The sequence below is a fragment of the Heterodontus francisci genome, chromosome X (assembly GCF_036365525.1).
Source record: "Heterodontus francisci isolate sHetFra1 chromosome X, sHetFra1.hap1, whole genome shotgun sequence".
In the NCBI taxonomy this organism is placed as follows: domain Eukaryota; kingdom Metazoa; phylum Chordata; class Chondrichthyes; order Heterodontiformes; family Heterodontidae; genus Heterodontus; species Heterodontus francisci.
In genome coordinates, this window is record NC_090421.1 from 15469646 (window position 1) to 15489279 (window position 19634).

The 19634-nt window shown below is 48.7% G+C and overlaps 1 protein-coding gene across 1 annotated transcript in view; it reads left to right on the forward strand.

Moving 5' to 3' along the window:
* The first annotated feature begins 568 nt into the window (after positions 1-568).
* LOC137358731 (tumor necrosis factor receptor superfamily member 5-like) overlaps positions 569-19634 on the forward strand; it is a 69482-nt gene continuing 50416 nt past the window's right edge. Inside the window, exons 1-2 of the mRNA XM_068025004.1 lie at positions 569-875; positions 9426-9519. Of these exons, the coding sequence (XP_067881105.1) occupies positions 846-875; positions 9426-9519 (124 nt within the window). The 5' untranslated portion in view covers positions 569-845. The remainder of the gene's footprint in view (positions 876-9425; positions 9520-19634) is intronic.

Sequence of the window (19634 nt, forward strand, 5' to 3'; positions counted from 1 at the left end):
TCCCCCCTCCCCTTCTCCCCCCCTCCCCCCTCTCCCCCCCTCCTCCCCTCCCCTCCTCCCCCCACCTCCTCCCCCCCTCTTCTCCCCCTCCCCTCCTCCCCCCCTCTTCTCCCCCTCCCCTCCCCCCTCCCCCCTCCCCCCTCCCCCCCCCTCCCCCCCCCCTCCCCCCCCCTCCCTCTCCCCCCCTCCCCTCTCCCTCCCCTCCCCTCCTCCCCCTCCTCTCCCTCCTCCCCTCCTCCCCTCCCCTCCTCCCCTCCTCCCCCTCCCCTCTCCTCTCCCTCCCCTCCTCCCCTCTCCTCTCCCCTCCCCTCCCCTCCTCCCCTCCCCTCCCCTCCCCTCCCCTCCCCTCCCCTCCCCTCCCCTCCCCTCCCCTCCCTCTCCCCTCCCCTCCCCTCCTCCCTCCCCTCCTCCCCTCTCCCCTCCTCCCCTCCTCCCCTCCCCTCCTCCCCTCCTCTCCCCCCTCCTCCCCTCCTCTCCCCTCCTCCCCTCCCCTCCTCCCCTCCCCTCCCCTCCCCTCCCCTCCTCCCCTCCCCCCTCCCCTCCCCTCCTCCCCTCCCCTCCCCTCCCCTCCTCCCCTCCAAAGTATCAGGTGAATGATTGAATCCTCGGTTGCACAATCTTCCGTTTCACACTCGGCTGGAATATCAAATTCTATATTTTTGAACTTTGGATTTTTTGGGGGGAATTTGTAAATTATCGTTCAGTTCCGACATCTGAAACTTGTTGAAGACAGTGAAGAGGCTTTTTATTTCAAATCGCTGTCAGCGTGCCTTTCAAAACAACTCCACCGCCATCCTCCTGGGCTTGGAGGAACTTCCTCTCCAACTTCGAATTCCGCCAGGACAATGTTTGATCTGAGGATTCTCTTTGCTACGGTTTGTTTGTTTTTAAAACAATCATCAATACAGATGTCGTGTTTGTGTTTCTTAAGATTAATCACAAGTGTGGCTGAATGGACGAAACCGGCATCCATTTATTCTCTTAATTTTAACCGCCGGAACTTCGCAATTCTTGATTCTTTCTCGCAAAGTTTCTTAGTATTGTCAGTTCAGGATCAATCCAGTAACAATCTCTGTCTTGTGCCCTGAGTCAGGTCAGGCCTGTAGCGATGGTTACAAACTTGGCATTGACCTCGACAATGAGGCCGGAACAGTTAAGTTTGAGTTAAAAACTTCTATACTTGTGAATCGAAGTCTGAACTGGAGATTTATTTATATGTTCATACACTGTCAATTTAGAGTCTCAATGGTACACATTTTTATGTTCTTTTTACACGTTTTAAAAAAAATCTGCATCTATTCTTTTGAGACCGGAAATGAGTGTTTTTTATGAGTTTAAATAACTGATGGAGGTAGTGCATCTTATTGTGATTTTGGAAATTCAAAGGGAGCTAATTTGCATTCTTGTAGAATCTGTGCCCGATATACTGTAAAAGTTGATCATATCAGAGAATGGAGTTAAGACACAGCGAACCACTAAAGATAACTAGATGCTTGAAAAGGTGAAAGGGAACAAGCAGGAGAGTGAGATTAGACTGGGTGAATCAGGCACGACAATGAAATGGAAGGGTTGTGAGGCAACTCATGACTGTTCGGAAGGGCCGGGGCGTGCACCAAAAACATGGGAGGAGTGAGTAGCCAAGGTACGACAAAAGTTGGGCATATGGGGGCAGCGATCTCTCTCCATTGTGGGTAAGAACCTGGTCATCAGGTGCGAGGCGCTCACGTTGTTGCTGTACATGGCGCAGGTCTGGCCCATACCCCACTCCTGCACCGTGGCAGTCACCCAAGCCATTTTCCGCTTCGTCTGGGGATCTAAAATGGACCGGGTCCGGAGGGACACGATGTTCAAATCTCTGGACAAGGGCGGGAAAAATGTACCCAACGCGGCCCTCATCCTGATGACCACCTTCGTGTGCGGCTGCATCAAACTGTGTGTAGATCCCCAATACGCAAACTCCAAGTGTCACTACGTGCTGAGGTTCTATCTGTCCCCGGTGTTGCGAAGGATGGGCCTGGTCACATTGCCGCGGAACGCTCCATGCAGTTGGACCGTGCCGTACCACCTATCCTTCGTGGAGCAGTTTCTGCGGGAAAACACTTCTGACCACCGGTCCATCAGGAAGTGGTCTGCACGGAATGTCCTCAAGGCCCTACGGGAAAAGGAAACGGTGGATCCTGTCGGATGGTTCCCCGAGCAGACCGTCAAAGTCATTTGGCGGAATGCCTCATCACCAGAACTTTCAAACAAGCACCAAGATGTAGCTTGGCTGGTGGTGAGAAGAGCCCTCCCCGTCAGATCCTTCCTGCACGCCCGCAGTCTCGCCCCCTCCGCACAATGCCCCCGCGTTGGCTGTGGTGGGGAAGAGACGGTCGCCCACCTCCTCCTGGAATGTGCCTTTGCAAAGCAGGTGTGGAAAGAGATGCAGTGGTTTTTGTCAAGGTTCATCCCAAGCAGCTCTGTAACACAGGAGTCTGTGCTCCACGGGCTGTTCCCAGGGACGCACACCGAGACAAACATCAACTGCTGCTGGAGGACTATCAATTCGGTGAAAGACACCCTTTGGTCTGCCCGAAACATGCTTGTCTTCCAGCGCAAAGAGTTGTCCACGACCGAGTGTTGCAGACTGGCACATTCCAAGGTCCAGGACTACGTGCTGAGGGACGCACTAAAGCTTGGGGCAGCCGCAGCAAAGGCTCAATGGGGAAAGACCACTGTGTAAGGTCCTCCCACCAAGCTGAACTGAGGGGCTGGATCCATGGAAAACCCCTCGGGCTGTATACACCAAATATGGGTTTGCTGTAAAATGTACATGGCATGTAAAATGGAATGGAAGGATTGGGAGGCAACTCACTCCTGTATTGAAGGAAACTGATTTCCTTTGCACTGTTTGGAATGTCAACTTGGTGTTGTTTTGAACTGTTTGGAATGTATTTTTTACAGATTATGAATCAAGTATATTTTTGGAAAAAAAAGACTTGGTGAGATATTAAAGTGTATGGAGAGTGGTCAGGAGAGTGGGATCAGACTGGGTGAGATATTAAAGTGTATGGAGAGTGGTCAGGAGAGTGGGATCAGACTGGGTGAGATATTAATGTGTATGGAGAGTGGTCAGGAGAGTGGGATTAGACTGGGTGAGATATTAATGTGTATGGAGAGTGGGATTAGACTGGGTGAGATATTAAAGTGTATGGAGAGTGGTCAGGAGAGTGGGATTAGACTGGGTGAGATATTAATGTGCATGGAGAGTGGGATTAGACTGGGTGAGATATTAAAGTGTATGGAGAGTGGTCAGGAGAGTGGGATCAGACTGGGTGAGATATTAAAGTGTATGGAGAGTGGTCAGGAGAGTGGGATTAGACTGGGTGAGATATTAAAGTGTATGGAGAGTGGTCAGGAGAGTGGGATCAGACTGGGTGAGATATTAAAGTGTATGGAGAGTGGTCAGGAGAGTGGGATCAGACTGGGTGAGATATTAAAGTGTATGGAGAGTGGTCAGGAGAGTGGGATTAGACTGGGTGAGATATTAATGTGCATGGAGAGTGGTCAGGAGAGTGGGATTAGACTGGGTGAGATATTAATGTGTATGGAGAGTGGTCAGGATAGTGGGATTAGACTGGGTGAGATAGTAAAGTGTAGGGAGAGTGGTCAGGAGAGTGGGATTAGACTGGGTGAGATATTAAAGTGTATGGAGAGTGATCAGGAGAGTGGGATTAGACTGGGTGAGATATTAAAGTGTATGGAGAGTGGTCAGGAGAGTGGGATTAGACTGGGTGAGATATTAAAGTGTATGGAGCGTGGTCAGGAGAGTGGGATCAGACTGGGTGAGATATTAAAGTGTATGGAGAGTGGGATTAGACTGGGTGAGATATTAAAGTGTATGGAGAGTGGTCAGGAGAGTGGGATCAGACTGGGTGAGATATTCATGTGTATGGAGAGTGGGATTAGACTGGGTGAGATATTAAAGTGTATGGAGAGTGGTCAGGAGAGTGGGATCAGACTGGGTGAGATATTAAAGTGTATGGAGAGTGGTCAGGAGAGTGGGATCAGACTGGGTGAGATATTAAAGTGTATGGAGAGTGGTCAGGAGAGTGGGATTAGACTGGGTGAGATATTAAAGTGTATGGAGAGTGGTCAGGAGAGTGGGATTAGACTGGGTGAGATATTAAAGTGTATGGAGAGTGGTCAGGAGAGTGGGATTAGACTGGGTGAGATATTAAACTGTATGGAGAGTGGTCAGGAGAGTGGGATTAGACTGGGTGAGATATTAAAGTGTATGGAGAGTGGTCAGGAGAGTGGGATTAGACTGGGTGAGATATTAATGTGTATGGAGAGTGGTCAGGAGAGTGGGATCAGACTGGGTGAGATATTAAAGTGTATGGAGAGTGGTCAGGAGAGTGGGATCAGACTGGGTGAGATATTAAAGTGTATGGAGAGTGGTCAGGATAGTGGGATTAGACTGGGTGAGATATTAAAGTGTATGGAGAGTGGTCAGGATAGTGGGATCAGACTGGGTGAGATATTAAAGTGTATGGAGAGTGGTCAGGAGAGTGGGATTAGACTGGGTGAGATATTAATGTGTATGGAGAGTGGTCAGGAGAGTGGGATTAGACTGGGTGAGATATTAATGTGCATGGAGAGTGGTCAGGAGAGTGGGATTAGACTGGGTGAGATATTAATGTGTATGGAGAGTGGTCAGGATAGTGGGATTAGACTGGGTGAGATAGTAAAGTGTAGGGAGAGTGGTCAGGAGAGTGGGATTAGACTGGGTGAGATATTAAAGTGTATGGAGAGTGGTCAGGAGAGTGGGATTAGACTGGGTTAGATATTAATGTGTATGGGGAGTGGTCAGGAGAGTGGGATCAGACTGGGTTAGATATTAAAGTGTATGGAGAGTGGGATTAGACTGGGTGAGATATTAATGTGTATGGAGAGTGGTCAGGAGAGTGGGATTAGACTGGGTGAGATATTAAAGTGTATGGAGAGTGGGATTAGACTGGGTGAGATATTAAAGTGTATGGAGAGTGGTCAGGAGAGTGGGATTAGAGTGGGTGTGATATTAAAGTGTATGGAGAGTGGTCAGGAGAGTGGGATTAGACTGGGTGAGATATTAAAGTGTATGGAGAGTGGTCAGGAGAGTGGGATTAGACTGGGTGAGATATTAAAGTGTATGGAGAGTGGTCAGGAGAGTGGGATTAGACTGGGTGAGATATTAAAGTGTATGGAGAGTGGTCAGGAGAGTGGGATTAGAGTGGGTGTGATATTAAAGTGTATGGAGAGTGGTCAGGAGAGTGGGATCAGACTGGGTGAGATATTAATGTGTATGGAGAGTGGTCAGGAGAGTGGGATTAGACTGGGTTAGATATTAATGTGTATGGGGAGTGGTCAGGAGAGTGGGATTAGACTGGGTGAGATATTAAAGTGTATGGAGAGTGGTCAGGAGAGTGGGATTAGACTGGGTGAGATATTAAAGTGTATGGAGAGTGGTCAGGAGAGTGGGATCAGACTGGGTTAGATATTGAAGTGTATGGGGAGTGGTCAGGAGAGTGGGATTAGACTGGGTGAGATATTAAAGTGTATGGAGAGTGGTCAGGAGAGTGGGATCAGACTGGGTTAGATATTAAAGTGTATGGGGAGTGGTCAGGAGAGTGGGATTAGACTGGGTGAGATATTGAAGTGTATGGAGAGTGGGATTAGACTGGGTGAGATATTAAAGTGTATGGAGAGTGGTCAGGAGAGTGGGATCAGACTGGGTGAGATATTAAAGTGTAGGGAGAGTGGTCAGGAGAGTGGGATTAGACTGGGTTAGATATTAATGTGTATGGGGAGTGGTCAGGAGAGTGGGATTAGACTGGGTGAGATATTAATGTGTATGGAGAGTGGTCAGGAGAGTGGGATTAGACTGGGTGAGATATTAATGTGTATGGAGAGTGGTCAGGAGAGTGAGATTAGACTGGGTGAGATATTAAAGTGTATGGAGAGTGGTCAGGAGAGTGGGATTAGACTGGGTGAGATATTAAAGTGTATGGAGAGTGGTCAGGAGAGTGGGATTAGACTGGGTGAGATATTAAAGTGTATGGAGAGTGGTCAGGAGAGTGGGATTAGACTGGGTGAGATATTAAAGTGTATGGAGAGTGGTCAGGAGAGTGGGATTAGACTGGGTGAGATATTAAAGTGTATGGAGAGTGGTCAGGAGAGTGGGATTAGACTGGGTGAGATATTAAAGTGTATGGAGAGAGGTCAGGAGAGTGGGATTAGACTGGGTGAGATATTAAAGTGTATGGAGAGTGGTCAGGAGAGTGGGATTAGACTGGGTGAGATATTAAAGTGTATGGAGAGTGGTCAGGAGAGTGGGATTAGACTGGGTGAGATATTAAAGTGTATGGAGAGTGGTCAGGAGAGTGGGATTAGACTGGGTGAGATATTAAAGTGTAGGGAGAGTGGTCAGGAGAGTGGGATTAGACTGGGTGAGATATTAAAGTGTATGGAGAGTGGTCAGGAGAGTGGGATCAGACTGGGTGAGATATTAAAGTGTATGGAGAGTGGTCAGGAGAGTGGGATTAGACTGGGTTAGATATTAAAGTGTATGGAGAGTGGTCAGGAGAGTGGGATTAGACTGGGTGAGATATTAAAGTGTATGGAGAGTGGTCAGGAGAGTGGGATTAGACTGGGTGAGATATTAAAGTGTATGGAGAGTGGTCAGGAGAGTGGGATTAGACTGGGTGAGATATTGAAGTGTATGGGGAGTGGTCAGGAGAGTGGGATTAGACTGGGTTAGATATTAATGTGTATGGAGAGTGGTCAGGAGAGTGGGATTAGACTGGGTGAGATATTAAAGTGTAGGGAGAGTGGTCAGGAGAGTGGGATTAGACTGGGTGAGATATTGAAGTGTATGGAGAGTGGTCAGGAGAGTGGGATTAGACTGGGTGAGATATTAAAGTGTATGGAGAGTGGTCAGGAGAGTGGGATTAGACTGGGTGAGATATTAAAGTGTATGGAGAGTGGTCAGGAGAGTGGGATCAGACTGGGTGAGATATTAAAGTGCATGGGGAGTGGTCAGGAGAGTGGGATTAGCCTGGGTGAGATATTAATGTGTATGGAGAGTGGTCAGGAGAGTGGGATCAGACTGGGTGAGATAGTAAAGTGTATGGAGAGTGGTCAGGAGAGTGGGATTAGACTGGGTGAGATATTAAAGTGTATGGGGAGTGGTCAGGAGAGTGGGATCAGACTGGGTGAGATATTAATGTGTATGGAGAGTGGTCAGGAGAGTGGGATTAGACTGGGTGAGATATTAAAGTGTATGGAGAGTGGTCAGGAGAGTGGGATCAGACTGGGTGAGATATTAAAGTGTATGGAGAGTGGTCAGGAGAGTGGGATTAGACTGGGTGAGATATTAAAGTGTATGGAGAGTGGTCAGGAGAGTGGGATTTGACTGGGTGAGATATTCAAGTGTATGGAGAGTGGTCAGGAGAGTGGGATTAGAGTTGGTGAGATATTAATGTGTATGGAGAGTGGTCAGGAGAGTGGGATTAGACTGGGTGAGATATTAAAGTGTATGGAGAGTGGTCAGGAGAGTGGGATTAGACTGGGTGAGATATTAAAGTGTATGGAGAGTGGTCAGGAGAGTGGGATTAGACTGGGTGAGATATTAAAGTGTATGGGGAGTGGTCAGGAGAGTGGGATTAGACTGGGTTAGATATTAATGTGTATGGAGAGTGGTCAGGAGAGTGGGATTAGACTGGGTTAGATATTAAAGTGTATGGAGAGTGGTCAGGAGAGTGGGATTAGACTGGGTTAGATATTAAAGTGTATGGAGAGTGGTCAGGAGAGTGGGATTAGACTGGGTGAGATATTAAAGTGTATGGGGAGTGGTCAGGAGAGTGGGATTAGACTGGGTGAGATATTAAAGTGTATGGAGAGTGGTCAGGAGAGTGGGATTAGACTGGGTTAGATATTAAAGTGTATGGAGAGTGGTCAGGAGAGTGGGATTAGACTGGGTTAGATATTAAAGTGTATGGAGAGTGGTCAGGAGAGTGGGATCAGACTGGGTGAGATATTAAAGTGTATGGAGAGTGGTCAGGAGAGTGGGATCAGACTGGGTGAGATATTAAAGTGTATGGAGAGTGGTCAGGAGAGTGGGATCAGACTGGGTGAGATATTCAAGTGTATGGAGAGTGGTCAGGAGAGTGGGATCAGACTGGGTGAGATATTAAAGTGTATGGAGAGTGGTGCAGGGCGTGAGAGTCCCCTGCAGAGTCTCACTTAGGGTTGGAGGCGTGCTCTGGACATAACACGAATGAGTGACACAACACCAAATAATGTGTTAAAACAGTCATTTTATTGAGTAATTATTAAACGATTATTAATGATAACGATAACATTATTAAAAAGAAAGGAAGGAAAAGGGTATAGATGGACAAAATAACAGAGCACAACTGCTCATAAATGTTATGAACCACACTCCATGCATTTACATACATGCACATTAACCCTGATTTAGACTTTCTTACTTTCTCCCTTACTCTGACCCCACCTCATAACTTACTATTCCCTACTCGCGTGCTATCTATCTCCCTCCCCCCAGTATTCTATGCGCCTTGGTATTCCTCTCTGATATGTGCTCCTGGTTCCCACACCCCTGACAAATTACCAGTTTTAATTCCCTCCAATCTGAGCTCCCTCTCCTCCCCTTTCACCAAGCTCACAAAACTTGTATCTGCACACCCCGTTTGCAGGCTGCACCCAGACCTCTGTATTTATACTTTTTGCAGCTGAAACTGCAGCAACCAGATTGGACTTGTGAGCTACTTAACTAATCAGCTACTTTGCAGTCGAGCCTGTTAATCCCTGCCTCAGACTGGAAGAAACTTACTTTACTTTCTTAACCCTACCTTATCTGGAGGGTAAATTCCAGTTAAATGCTAACTGCAGACCACATTTTTATGTGGCACAGTGGCGCAGTGGTTAGCACCGCAGCCTCACAGCTCCAGTGACCCGGGTTCGATTCTGGGTACTGCCTGTGTGGAGTTTGCAAGTTCTCCCTGTGACCGTGTGGGTTTCCGCCGGGTGCTCCGGTTTCCTCCCACCTCCAAACGACTTGCAGGTTGATAGGTAAATTGGCCATTGTAAATTGCCCCTAGTGTAGGTAGGTGGTAGGAGAATGGTGGGGATTTGGTAGAAAATATGGGGGTAGTGTAGGGTTAGTATAAATGGGTGGTTGTTGGTCGGCACAGACTTGGTGGGCTGAAGGGCCTGTTTCAGTGCTGTATCTCTAAAATTCCCACTCACCAAACTCGAATCTCCACACTCTGCTTGCAATCTCCACACAGTTTTGTTGTGATTATGTTATAATGCTGAACTTTTAATTTCAGAATGTAAATCTAACTGCCAAAATGTTACTCATTGCTCTCCATAATTCTATACAGGTTACTACTTGCATAGTGTGTCCAGTCTGTCATGATTCGTGTAATGTAAAGGAGTATGAGCAGAAAGGCTTCTGCTGCCCAATGTGTGAACCTGGTAAGTCTGCATTTTTTTTCATTCATCCATGGGCATCAGTGGCTAGGCCAGCATTTATTGCCCATCCCTAATTGCCCTTGAGAAGGTGGTGGTGAGCTGCCTTCTTGAACCGCTGCAGTCCACAGTGCTGTTTGGAAGGGAGTTCCACGATTTTGACCCAGCGACAGTGAAGGAACGGCGATACAGTTCCAAGTCAGGATGGGTGTGACTTGGAGAGGAACTTGCAGGTGGTGATGTTCCCATGCATTTGCTGCCCTTGTCCTTCTAGTTGGTAGACGTCGCGGGTTTGGAAGGTGCTGTTTGGTGCGTTGCTGCAGTGAACCTTGCAGATGGTACACACTGTGCATTGGTGGTGGAGGGAGTGAATGTTTGTGGATGGGGTGCCAATCAAGCAGGCTGCTTTGTCCTGGATGGTGCCGAGCTTCTTGAGTGTTGTTGGAGCTGCACCCATCCAGGCAAGTGGAGAGTATTCCATCACACTCCTGACTTGTGCCTTGTAGATGGTGGACAGGCTTTGGGGAGTCAGGAGGTGAGTTCTCGCCGCAGGATTCCTGGCCTCTGACCTGCTCTTGTAGCCACGGTATTTATATGGCTACTCCAGTTCAGTTTCTGGTCAATGGTAGCTCCAAGGATGTTGATTGTGGGGGATTCAGCGATGGTAATGCCATTGAATGTCAAGGGGGGATGGTAGGTTCTCTCTTGTTGGAGATGGTCACTGCCTGGCACTTGTGTGGCGCAAATGTTATTTGTCACTTATCAGCCCAAGCCTGGATATTGTCCAGGTCTTGCTGCATTTCTACACAGACTGCTTCAGTATCTGAGGAGTCGCGAATGGTGCTGAACATTGTGCAATCATCAGCGAACATTCCCACTTCTGACCTTATGATGGAGGAAGGTCATTGATGAAGCAGCCGAAGATGGTTGGGCCTAGGACACTACCCTGAGGAACTCCTGCAGTGTTGTCCTGGAGCTGAGATGATTGACCTCCAACAACCACAACCATCTTTCTTTGCGCTAGGTATGACTCCAGCCAGCAGAGGGTTTTCCCCCTGATTCCCATTGACCTCAGTTTTGCTAGGGCTCCTTGATGCCATACTCCGTCAAATGCTGCCTTGATGTCAAGGGCAGTCACTCTCACCTCACCTCTGGAGTTCAGCTCTTTTGTCCATGTTTGAACCAAGGCTGTAATGAGGTCAGGAGCTGAGTAGCCCTGGTGGAACCCAAACTGAGCGTCACTGAGCAGGTTATTGCTTAGCAAGTGCAGCTTGATAGCACTGTTGATGACACCTTCCATCACTTTACTGATGATTGACAGTAGACTGATGGGTGGTAATTGGCCAGGTTGGACTTGTCCTGCTTTTTGTGTACAGGGCATACCTGGGCAATTTTCCACATTGCCGGGTAGATGCCAGTGTTGTAGCTGTACTGAAACAGCTTGGCTAGGGGCGCGGAACGTTCTGGAGCACAGGTCTTCAGTACTATTGCCAGAATATTGTCAGGACCCATAGCCTTTACAGTATCCAGTGCCTTCAGTCATTTCTTAATATCACACAGAATGAATTGAATTGGCTGAAGACTGGCATCTGTGATGCTGGGACTTCAGGAGGAGGCCGAGATGGATCATCAACTTGGCACTTCTGGCTGAAGATTGTTGCCAATGCTTCAGCCTTATCTTTCGCACTGATGTGCTGGGCTCCCCCATCATTGAGGATGGGGATATCTGTGGAGCCACCTCCTCCCAGTTAGTTGTTTAATTGTCCACCACCATTCATGTCTGGATGTGGCAGGACTGCAGAGCTTAGATCTGATCCGTTGGTTATGGGATCGGTTAACCCTGTCTAATGCATGCTGCTTGCGCAGTTTGGCATGCAAGTAGTCCTGTGTTGTAGTTTCACCAGGTTGACACCTCATTTTGAGGTATGCCTGGTGCTGCTCCTGGCATGCCCTCCGGCACTCGTCATTGAACCAGGGTTGGTCTTCTGGCTTGATGGTAACAGTAGAGTGGGGAAATTCCGGGCCATGAGGTTACAGATTGTGGCTGAGTACAATTCTGCTGCTGGTGAGGCCCACAGCGCCTCATGGATGCCCAGTTTTGCATTGCTAGATCTGTTTGAAAGCGATCCCATTTAGCACAGTGATAGTGCCACACAACATGATGGAGGGTATCCTCAATGTGAAGACGGGACTTCATCTCCAAAAGGACTGTGCAGTGGTCACTCCTACCAATACAGTAATGGACAGATGCATCTGCGACAGGCAGATTGGTAAGGATGAGGTCAAGTATGTTTTTCCCTCTTGTTGGTTCCCCCCCACCTGCCGCAGACCCAGTCTAGCAGCTGCGTCCTTTAGGACTCAGCCAGCTCGGTCAGTAGTGGTGCTACCGAACCACTCTTGGTGATGGACATTGAAGCCTCCCACCCAGAGTACATTCGGCGCCTTTGCCACCCTCAGTGCTTCCTCCAAGTGGTGATCAACATGGAGGACTACTGAGTCATCAGCTGAGGGAGGGCAGTAGGTGGTAATCAGCAGGAGGTTTCCTTGCCCATGTTTGACCTGATGCCATGAGACTTAATGGGGTCCGGAGTCGATGTTGAGGACTCCCAGGGCAACTCCCTCCCTACTGTATACCACTGTGCCACCACCTCTGGTGGGTCTGTCCTGCCGGTGGGCCCGAACATACCCGGGGATGGTGATGGCAGTGTCTGGGACATTGTACGGTATGATTCCGTGAGTATGACTATGTCAGGCTGTTGCTTGACTAGTCTGTGGGACAGCTCTCCCAACTTTGGCACAAGCCCCCAGATGTCAGTAAGGAGGACTTTGCAGGGTTGACAGGGCTGGGTTTGCCGTTGTCGTTTCCAGTGCCTCGGCCGATGCCGGGTGGTCCATCCAGTTTCCTTCTGTTTTATTGACTTCGTAGCGGTTCGATACAACTGAGTGGCTTGCTAGGCCATTTCAGAGGGCATGTAAGAGTTAACCACATTGCTGTGCGTCTGGAGTCACATGTCAGCCAGACCAGGTAAGGACAGCAGATTTCTGTGTAATGACAGGAGTGAGGGGAGAGATTTTACAGGTATAGCTCCTGAGTATTTGAGCAGCATTGGGGAAGGCTTTTTTTATTGCTGCGTGGGATGTGAATAACACTGGGGTGGCATGTACTGCTCACCTTTATTTCCCCTGGGATGGGTATTACAAACATATGAATTAGGAGCAGACGTAGGCCATTCGGCCCCTTGAGCCTGCTCCGCCATCCAATAAGATCATGGCTGATCTGTTTGTGTCTCAAATTCCACACTCCCGTCTACCCCCGATAACCCTTGATTCCCTTGCCTAACAAGAATCTATCTACCTCCGCCTTAAAAATATTCAATGACCCTGCCCTCCACCACCTTCTGAGGCAGAGAATTCCAAAGTCACACAACCCTCAGAGAAAAACATTTCTCCTCATCTCTGTCCTAAAAGGGAGACCCCTAATTTTCTAACAGTGCCCCCTAGTTCAGGACTCATCCACAAGAGGAAACTTCCTTTCCACATCCACCTTGTCAAGACTGTTCAGGATCTTATATACTTCAATCAAGTCTCTGATAGTCGGCGAGTGTTTTGACTTGCTCGGATGTTATGTCAGGATTGTGTTATGTGCCCCACCCAAAGCAGTTAATTCTCTGTGTCTGACAATAGATTACAGTGTTAAACTACCATGATTTATTGTACTGGTATTGTAGGAAAATCTTCTAAATTCTAAACCACTAATTACACCCTCAGTAAATAGGAACGGAGTATGTTTGAATTGCAACATGTCACACATATTAGTAAGTGGGTTTTCAATCAGTCCGCCTGCTCCGCCTTCACTAATTTCCGGGAAATATAGATGGGAAATTGTCTATCTCTAAAGTTAATGGGTGTAATTCCTAATTTATTCACATCAGCACTCCTGTTGTAGAACCTGGCTGACTTTCAGCCAATCGAAATCAAACAGTGGAGTTTTGGGTTAATAAAAACAGAAAGTGTTGGAAATACTCAGCAGGTCTGGCAGCATCTGTGGAGAGAGAAACAGAGTTAACGTCTCAGGTCTGTGACCTTTCATCCGTCCAGCATTTCCTGTTTATATTTCAGATTTCCAGCATCCGGAGTATTTAGCTTTTAGTGGAGCTTTGGTTCCTATTTGCACCCGAGACTCAAGTGGGAGTAACAGCAATTACTTTACTGCTTAGGAGCAGATTTACATTGTCAGATGAAAATCACCCCCTTTAGGTGCGGGTTGGCAGAGGCTTGGCTTGGGGACCCCCCACCTCCCGATTCTTGGTAAACTTCCCACAGCTCATCCAGCTAAGACCAACCTAGTTATTGAGGCTTTGATCGGCAGGGTAAACCCTAACAGAAAATCCGGAGCGGAACCCCGTAGGCGGTCATGTGTCACCTTTGGCATGTTTCCGGCAGTTCCTGCAGCCATACCGGTGCCAAACGTCGTGTCCTGCACTCCTTTGGACCCCGCCAGAAAGGCCGAGAGGGGGGTTTTGACGACTGGGCAACTCTTAACCTCCATAAATTTGCCCAGGCATGCGCCATGGAGAGGTCACTCCATAGTCGCCTCACAGCGACTGAAACAACACGGAAGGCAGCAGTTACGGGTTATAAGTCCAGCTAAATTGGCGTAGAAACTGGGTGCCACGGGTTGCCTTTGTCGGTGGGAGAGGTCATCTCACCTCACTGGACAGCTACCACCCGCCTCAAACCAGGCAGCCCCCGGTCAATAAGGTTCTGTCCCGCCACAGTCTACCTGCTTCAATGGGTGCTTGGAGCTCAGGGTCATTGCCCGAAAGGTGGACTGATACACTGCACCAAACAACACGAAAAAAGGAAAGAAGGTACCAGCCCTTCGCTTTGCAAGCTGGAACATCAGAACTATGTGTCCTGGCCTGTCGGAAGACCTCACACAAATCAACGATTCTCGGAAGACCGCCATCATTAACAACGAGCTCAGGAGACTCAATGTAGACATTGCAGCACTTCAGGAGACACACCTCCCCGCGAGTGGCTCTCTAGCAGAGCAAGACTACACCTTCTTCTGGCAGGGCAGGGATCCTGAAGAACCAAGACAGCATGGAGTGGACTTCGCCATCAGAAACTCCTTGCTCAGCATGTTAGAGCCTCCCTCAAATGGCTCGGAACGCATACTGTCCATCCGACTGCTCACCACCTCTGGTCCAGTACACCTACTCAGCATCTATGCTCCAACACTCTGCTCCCCACCTGAAGCTAAAGACCAGTTCTACGAGGAACTCCATAACATCATTAGCAGCATCCCCAACACCGAACACCTATTCCTGCTGGGGGACTTTAATGCCAGGGTTTGGGGCCGACCATGACTCATGGCCCTCCTGCCTTGGGCGCTATGGTGTTGGAAGGATGAATGAGAACGGGCAGAGACTGCTTGAGTTGTGTACCTATCATAACCTCTGCATCACCAACTCGTTCTTTCACACTAAACCCTGTCACCAGGTTTCATGGAGGCACCCAAGATTGCATCGTTGGCACCAGCTAGACCTCATTGTCAAAAGGTGAGCCGCCTTAAACAGTGTTCAAATCACACGCAGCTTCCACAGTGCGGACTGCGGCACCGACCACTCCCTGGTGTGCAGCAAAGTTAGACTCAGACCAAAGAAGTTGCATCAACACGAGCAGAATTTCTCACCCACAGCTGTTACAAAAATTTCTAAATTCACTTGTAACAGCCCTTCAAAACACTCCCACAGGGGATGCTGAGACCAAGTGGGTCCACATCAGAGACGCCATCTATGAGTCAGCTTTGACCACCTACGGCAAAAGTGCGAAGAGAAATGCAGACTGGTTTCAATCTCATAATGAAGAGCTGGAACCTGTCATAGCCGCTAAGCGCATTGCACTGTTGAACAACAAGAAAGCCCCCAGCGAGTTAACATCTGTAGCACTTAAAGCAGCCAGATGTGTTGCACAAAGAACAGCCAGGCGCGGCGCAAACGACTACTGGCAACACCTATGCAGTCATATTCAGCTGGCCTCCGACACCGGAAACATCAGAGGAATGTATGATGGCATTAAGAGAGCTCTTGGGCCAACCATCAAGAAGATCGCCCCCCTCAAATCTAAATCAGGGGACATAATCACTGACCAACGCAAACAAATGGACTGCTGGGTTGAGCACTACCTAGAACTGTACTCCAGGGAGAATGTTGTCACTGAGACTGCCCTCAATGCAGCCCGGTCTCTGCCAGTCATGGATGAGCTGGACATACAGCCAACAAAATCGGAACTCAGTGATGCCATTGATTCCCTAGCCAGCGGAAAAGCCCCTGGGAAGGACAGCATTACTCCTGAAATAATCAAGAGTGCCAAGCCTGCTATACTCTCAGCACTGCATGAACTGCTATGCCTGTGCTGGGACGAGGGAGCAGTACCTCAGGACATGCACGATGCCAAAATCATCACCCGCTATAAAAACAAAGGTGACCGCGGTGACTGCAACAACTACCGTGGAATCTCCCTGCTCAACATAGTGGGGAAAGTCTTTGCTCGAGTCGCTCTAAACAGGCTCCAGAAGCTGGCCGAGCGCGTCTACCCTGAGGCACAGTGTGGCTTTCGTGCAGAGATATCGACCGTTGACATGCTGTTCTCCCTTCGTCAGATACAGGAGAAATGCCGCGAACAACAGATGCCCCTCTACATTGCTTTCATTGATCTCACCAAAGCCTTTGACCTCGTCAGCAGACGTGGTCTCTTCAGACTACTAGAAAAGATTGGATGCCCACCAAAGCTACTAAGTATCATCACCTCATTCCATGACAATATGAAAGGCACAATTCAACATGGTGGTTCCTCATCAGACCCCTTTCCTATCCTGAGTGGTGTGAAACAGGGCTGTGTTCTCGCACCCACACTTTTTGGGATTTTCTTCTCCCTGCTGCTTTCACATGCATTCAAGTCCTCGGAAGAAGGAATTTTCCTCCACACAAGATCAGGGGGCAGGTTGTTCAACCTTGCCCGCCTAAGAGCAAAGTCCAAAGTACGGAAAGTCCTCATCAGGGAACTCCTCTTTGCTGACGATGCTGCTTTAACATCTCACACTGAAGAGTGCCTGCAGAGTCTCATCGACAGGTTTGCAGCTGCCTGCAATGAATTTGGCCTAACCATCAGCCTCAAGAAAACGAACATCATGGGCAGGACGTCAGAAATGCTCCATCCATCAATATTGGCAACCACGCTCTGGAAGTGGTTCAAGAGTTCACCTACCTAGGCTCAACTATCACCAGTAACCTGTCTCTCGATGCAGAAATCAACAAGCGTATGGGAAAGGCTTCCTCTGCTATGTCCAGACTGGCCAAGAGAGTGTGGGAAAATGGCGCACTGACACAGAACACAAAAGTCCGAGTGTATCAAGCCTGTGTCCTCAGTACCTTGCACTATGACAGCGAGGCCTGGACAACATATGTCAGCCAAGAGCGACGTCTCAATTCATTCCATCTTCGCTGCCTCCGGAGAATACTTGGCATCAGGTGGCAGGACCGTATCTCCAACACAGAGTCCTCGAGGCGGCCAACATCCCCAGCTTATACACACTACTGAGCCAGTGGCGCTTGAGATGGCTTGGCCATGTGAGCCGCATGGAAGATGGCAGGATCCCCAAAGACACATTGTACAGCGAGCTCGCCAGTGGTATCAGACCCACCGGCCGTCCATGTCTCCGCTTTAAAGACGTCTGCAAACGCGACATGAAGTCCTGTGACATTGATCACAAGTCGTGGGAGTCAGTTGCCAGCGTTCGCCAGAGCTGGCGGGCAGCCATAAAGGCAGGGCTGAAGTGTGGCGAGTCGAAGAGACTTAGCAGTTGGCAGGAAAAAAGACAGAGGCGCAAGGGGAGAGCCAACTGTGTAACAGCCCCGACAAACAAATTTTTCTGCAGCACCTGTGGAAGAGCCTGTCACTCTAGAATTGGCCTTTATAGCCACTCCAGGCGCTGCTCCGCACACCACTGACCACCTCCAGGCGCTTACCCATTGTCTCTCGAGATAAGGAGGCCAAAGAAAATCGGCAGGGTTATCTGGAGCCGAGTGAGAAGAATCATGGTTACTCCTCCAGGTTATGTTAATGAGCCAGTCTCCTGGCACAATGCAGAACAACCTGAATCAGACATTGGAGTCCCCAGTCTACCACAGGAGATTGACTTGATTCCAAATCTTCAGCAGCTGGTCACCTCAACCCCAAAGAGACCCTGCCTGAATCCCCAGAAACATAGTCACTGGTTGGTCATTATTCTTAAATTTATTCTGCTGCACTGTAGTGTTACTGAACTAGTAATCCAGAGGCCGGAACTAATTTTCCAGAGACATGAGTTCACATCCTGCCATGGCAGCTGGGAGAATTCAAAATCGATTAATTAAATAAACCCGGAATTAAAAAGCTAGTCTCAGTGATGGTAATCATGAAACTACTGGATTGTTGTAAAAGCCCATCTGGTTCACTACTGTCCTTCTGGAAAGGAAATCTGCCGTCCTTACCCAGTCTGGCCTATGTGTGACTCCAGGCCCGCATCAATGTGGTTGACTCTTAACTGCCCTCTGAAACGGCCTAGCAAGCCACTCAGTTGTATCAAACAGCTACAGAAAAATGGAAGAATAAAAATGAACAGACCACCCAGAAATGACAAAGGCACACCCTGCCTAGTCATCCCTGCAACGTCCTCCTCATTAACATCTGGCCAAATTCAGGAGAGTTCTCCCACAGCCTAGTAAAGCAGCAGCAGCCTGACATAGTCATACTCATCGAATCAGACCTTTCAATTAATGTCCCAGACTCCATCACCATACCTGGGTATGTCCAAACCCACCGGCAGGACAAACCCACCAGAGGTAGCAGCACAGTGGTGTACAGTCGGGAGGTAGTGACCCTGGGAGTCCTCAACATTGACTCTAGACCCTAGACTCTAGGCTCATGGCATCGAGTCAAACATGGGCACGGAAACCTCCTGCTGATTGCCACCTACCGATTGCATTCAGCTGATGAATCAGTACTCCTCCACGTTGAACACCACTTGGGAGAAGCACTAAGGGTGGCAAGGGCACAGAATGTATTCTGGGTGGGGGACTTCAATGTTCATCACTAAGAGTGGCTCGGGAACATCACTACTGACTGAGTTGGCTGAGTCCAGAAGAGCATATCTGCCAGACTGGGCCTGCGGTAGGTGGTGAGAGAAGGAACAAAAGAGGAAAACCTGAGTTTCTGAATGTCAGCTGTGACTCAGTGGGTAGTTCTTTTGTCTCTGAGTTACAAGGTTCTGGGTTCAAATCTCACTCCAGGGCCTGAGCGCAAAAAAACAAGCCTGACACTTCAGTGCTGCGCTGATGGGATGAGATGTTAATCTGAGGCCCGATGTGTCTTCTCGGGTGGATGGAAAAGATTCCATGGCACTATTTTGAAGAAGAGCAGGGGAGTTCTCCCTGGTGTCCTGGCCAATATTTATCCCTCAGTCAACATCACTAAACCAGATTATCTGGTTGTTATCACATTGCTGTTTGTGGGAGTTTGCTTTGTGTGTACTGGCTGCTGCATTTCCTGCATTCCAACAGATTACACTTCAAAAAGTACTTCATTAGCTTTAAAATGCTATGAGGCCCACTCCTGCTCGTATTTCCTTGGACATTATGAGACATCCAGTGGTCATGAAAGACGCTATATAAATTGTTACGGACAAGTGGGAAATGATAGGGATGGTTTCCCTTTTTCACCTCTCAACTGACTGAAGACAGTGTTTTTATTAGAAATGTGTTTTAACCCCTGCGGTTTTAATGGTCAACAGCCAAATGACAGGTTTTCTCATAGGTTTAAAGAAAGATAAATGTATATTAAACAACACATGGGCGGCACAGTGGCGCAGTGGTTAGCACCGCAGCCTCACAGCTCCAGGGACCCGGGTTCGATTCCGGGTACTGCCTGTGCGGAGTTTGCAAGTTCTCCCTGTGTCTGCGTGGGTTTCCTCCGGGTGCTCCGGTTTCCTCCCACATGCCAAAGACTTGCAGGTTGATAGGTTAATTGGCCGTTATAAATTGCCCGGAGTATAGGTAGGTGGTAGGGAAATATATAGG